The sequence below is a fragment of the Tupaia chinensis genome, unplaced genomic scaffold (genome assembly GCF_000334495.1).
Source record: "Tupaia chinensis unplaced genomic scaffold, TupChi_1.0 Scaffold144863_1, whole genome shotgun sequence".
Lineage (NCBI taxonomy): Eukaryota > Metazoa > Chordata > Mammalia > Scandentia > Tupaiidae > Tupaia > Tupaia belangeri.
In genome coordinates, this window is record NW_006204722.1 from 7,676 (window position 1) to 11,593 (window position 3,918).

The following is a 3,918-nucleotide window of genomic DNA, read 5'->3' on the forward strand; positions in this document are numbered from 1 at the left end:
GGAGCAGGGGGACGGCCCCTCGGGGTCTGGCCAGACTGATGGGTTGTGGTGAACGCCGAAAATACTGATGGTGCAGACGTTCCCTGTGGGAGAGGAGGGGACAGTGAGGCAGGGCCTGGCAGCCTAGGGGACCACCACCCTGTCCCTCCCCCTATGTCACGGGCACCTTTGGGGATGACCCGGCCATCTGGGAACACAACGTCCTGGGCACAGCGTCTGGAAAAGACGGTGACCGGGGGGTGCAGCCGCAGACTCTCCTTGATACACATGGTCAGGAAGGGCAGCTGGGCCAGGTCGTCCCTGAGGGAACCCCCACCCCAGCTGTTATCCAGGGAGCAAAAACAGAGACCACCATCCGCTCTATTATCCGGTGAGAACTTTTCTCCCTATAACTAAAGAGACTTCAGGTGGATCCATATTTGAGAATTAGAAAAGAACCCAAAAAAGGTGCTGGCAGGTGGCATGGTGGTTAAGAGTGCTAACTCCCACATGGCAAACAAGGGTTCGAGTTCCAGACCTGGAAGCTTGCTTTCTCACTTTCCCTCTTTCTCTCTCTTTCTCACCTTGTCCTTCTCTGGTCAAAATTAAAAATAAATAAAATCAAGTCAAATAATTCTTAAAATAAAAAAAAAAAAAAAAGGACCAAAAAAATTTAGCCAGGTATTTTAAGAAACTTGTTCTGGGGGCCACCAGGTTGTTCAGTGGTTAAGGCACTGGATTCCCACATGTCCAAATGCAGCTCAGTCCTGGATCCAGTGGCTTAGACTCATGCTAGGCTTGTATTCCTACGTGCCCATAATTCCAAGAGAAATATGAAGGAGAAAGGATTTAGGCATAAAGCTATCCTCCCCCCAGGTGGCTGATTTCTCACTGCCTCTCTCTAGTGAGTGTACAAGCCCGAAGACAAAAACCTTACAAACAGAAAAGGAAACCTTTTTCTGAAGAAAAGATAATATTCAAAAGCCAACCATAAGAAAGTCAAAATTTGCATAAAATAGATATTTCTTTATGATAAGAGAGCAAAATCAAGTGTAAATGAGTAAGAAGTAAAATAAACAAGTCCTATGTTTTGCTCTTATTTATCATTGTACTAGAGATACTAGCAAATGCAATTAGACAAGGAAAAAAGAGGAGACTAATGGAATTTGAATGAGCAGGTTAAAGTATCCTTTTGGCAGAGTGATTTTATACTCAGAAAACAAAAGAATTCACAAATTTTTTTTGGGGGGGACAGATTTTTGCTATAGGGCACTCGCCTTATAGACAGAGACAGAAAGTGAGAAACTACCCCCCAAGGGAGATGGCCACACCACAACCCTTTCTCCTCCATTCTCCTCTCAGGATCTTGGGCACACACACATCTGCACCCGGCATGAGTTTAATCCACCAGGCCCAGGACTTGAATCATGGTCGACTACATGGGAGTTCAGCAACATAGCCATTATACCAACTGCTGGTCCCCACAGAATTTTTTAAAAGAGGTTTTTACCTTATGGCATGTATCCACTGGAGAGAGAGAGAAACAGAGACAGGAAGAGAGAAAGTGAGAAATCATCTCCTAGGGAGGATGGCCACACTGCAATCCCTTCTTCTCCATTCTTCTCCCAGGACCTTGGGCACACATGCACACGCGTGCAGTGTGACTTTCATGGCACCGGGTCCAGGACTCAAACCACAGTCAGCCATGTGGGACTCAAGAAATGTAACTGCTATATTATCTGCTGGCCCCTGCAAAACTTTTTATAAACATTGAAGATCTAGTAAGAGGAGTAAATTGCTTTCTTTAATCTTTCTCCTTTTCATGTGGCTATTTAAAATGTTACTACTTCAGACAATGGGTGACAAGATGGTTGAGGTGCCGGACTCCCACATGGCTGACCATGGTTCCAGTCCCAGGCCTGGTGGCTTGCTTTCTCACTTTCCCTCTCTTTGTCTGTGTCTGTCCCTGGTGAGCACACATGCCCTGTAGTAAATTGAAAAGAAAAATAATAATTATGATGATAAATAAAATTAAAATAATTCTTTTTAGCTATTTTAAAATAAAATGTTAATACCTGATACAATTAACTGGTTCAAAATTTGAATAATAATAATAATATATAAAATAAAATAATTATTTAAAGAATAATAATAAAAGAAATCTTAAAATGGTAAGCAAACACCCAGGAGTGAAGATGTTTTATGGGGAAAAATATATTTCAGAGGGGAGAGGAAGATTTTTGTTATAAGGGACACGGATAGGAAGTTCATTTACTGGCCATGTGCTAAGTGGTATTGTCTGTCCTCAAACACTGCCAGTAATTCTCTCAGTATCCCGGATCTTTCTGCCCCAAAAGCCTGCAATCTTACTCTACCACCCTGACTGGGTACCAGGTCCTGCTTTGGAATTCTGTTCCTATTCCCACTAGGCAATTAGAATAGAGTCAGGGAAAGTATCTCCCCCTGCCCCATACGCATACACACACACGCACATGCACACCCACCCCTTAGAACAAAACCAAAGAAAGAGGCTCAAGAATAGGCCACTAGGACCTGCACTCACCACTCAATCTCTTTAGGCTCGCGGTCCCTCAGGAGTTCTCGCACCTCCTGCCGGCAGCGCTCCTGGTATTCTGGATGCCTCGCGAGGTTGTACAGGACCCAGGAGAGGCCACTGGCTGTGGTGTCGTGACCTGAAGGGCAGCCAGGTGGACTTGGGTCTCTGCGCTGCTTCAGCACCGGAGTGGTGGACAGCTCCCATGCATTGAAAATAGGGGTGGGAAGAAGTAGGAAGGATGGGCAGAATGGAGTGGCCCACCAAGTCCCTGGGATGGAGAGACCCCTGCCCCCACCAGAGTCTTACAGTGGGACTCACCCCCAAACATGAAAGTGTCGGCCTCTGCTCTTATGTCCTCGTTGGACAGCTCCTTCCCATCTTCATCCTGGAGACAAGACGAGATGCCCTAGAATCGCACCAGCTCTGAGGTCTCCTGAGTCTACCCTGAGGCATCCTCTGAAGATCCATGATCCTTCCAGAAACCCAAGCCCACCTTGCACTCTTAAACTTATGGTCATCACAACCAGAGCCCCCTCACTTCAGACACCCTTATTGCCTTCCTTCCCTTTCGTTTAGTCCCTGGTGGGAGCAATCAATGATCTATGAAGATTTTCATATTCTGCACGGTGAGGGCTTTCCTAAAAAGAGTTACTAGCTGAGCCAGGTCATAGCATGCAGGTTAAGGCGCTGGATCCCACCTGGATGACTCAGCAGACCTGGGGGCTTAAAACTCACTACAAGATCAGGGCCAACAGATGGCGTAGCAGTTACATTGTTGGATTCCCACATGGCCAACTGTGGTTCAAATCCTGGACTTGGTGGCTTCAAACTCATGTCATGTGCACACGTGCCCGAAATCCCAAGAGGAGAATGGAGAAAGGATTGCAGTGTGGCCATCTCCTCTGGGGAGTGATTTCTCACTTTCTGTCTCTGTCTCTCAGGCAAGCACACACGCCCTAAAACAAAAATCTCTCTTAAAAAAAAAAAAATAGGGGCCGGCAAGTGGCATGGTGGTTAAAGGCGCTGGACTCCCACATGGCCGACATTGGTTCAAGTCTCGGACCTGGTGGCTTGCTTGCTCCCTTCCTCTCTCTCTCTCTCTGTCTCTCTCAGATCAAACTGGAAAATAATAATGATAATAATAATAAATAAAGTTAAATAAAAATAATTCTTTAAAAAAAAATTACACCAGTGATGGGGCCATCAGGTGGTACAGTGGTTGAGGTGCTAGACTTTCACATGTCAGACTGTAGTTCGACTCCTCCAGCCTGGCAGGTTGAAAATCACTCTTGGTGTGCGTGCATGTGTGCCCAAAAATCTCTGGAGAAGAATGGAAGAGAGAGGATTGAAGCATGGCCAACCCCTCTCTCTGTCTCTCTTTC

At 46.0% G+C, this 3,918-nt stretch overlaps 1 protein-coding gene across 1 annotated transcript in view; it reads right to left on the reverse strand.

The window, feature by feature from the left end:
* Nucleotides 1–3,918, reverse strand: part of LOC102469432 (phylloquinone omega-hydroxylase CYP4F2) — a gene marked incomplete at its 5' end in the record, with an annotated part of 17,988 nt that overhangs the window by 729 nt on the left and 13,341 nt on the right. The window contains 4 exon segments of the mRNA XM_027767872.1: nt 14–83; nt 167–300; nt 2,543–2,672; nt 2,855–2,921. Coding sequence (XP_027623673.1) covers nt 14–83; nt 167–300; nt 2,543–2,672; nt 2,855–2,921 — 401 coding nt within the window.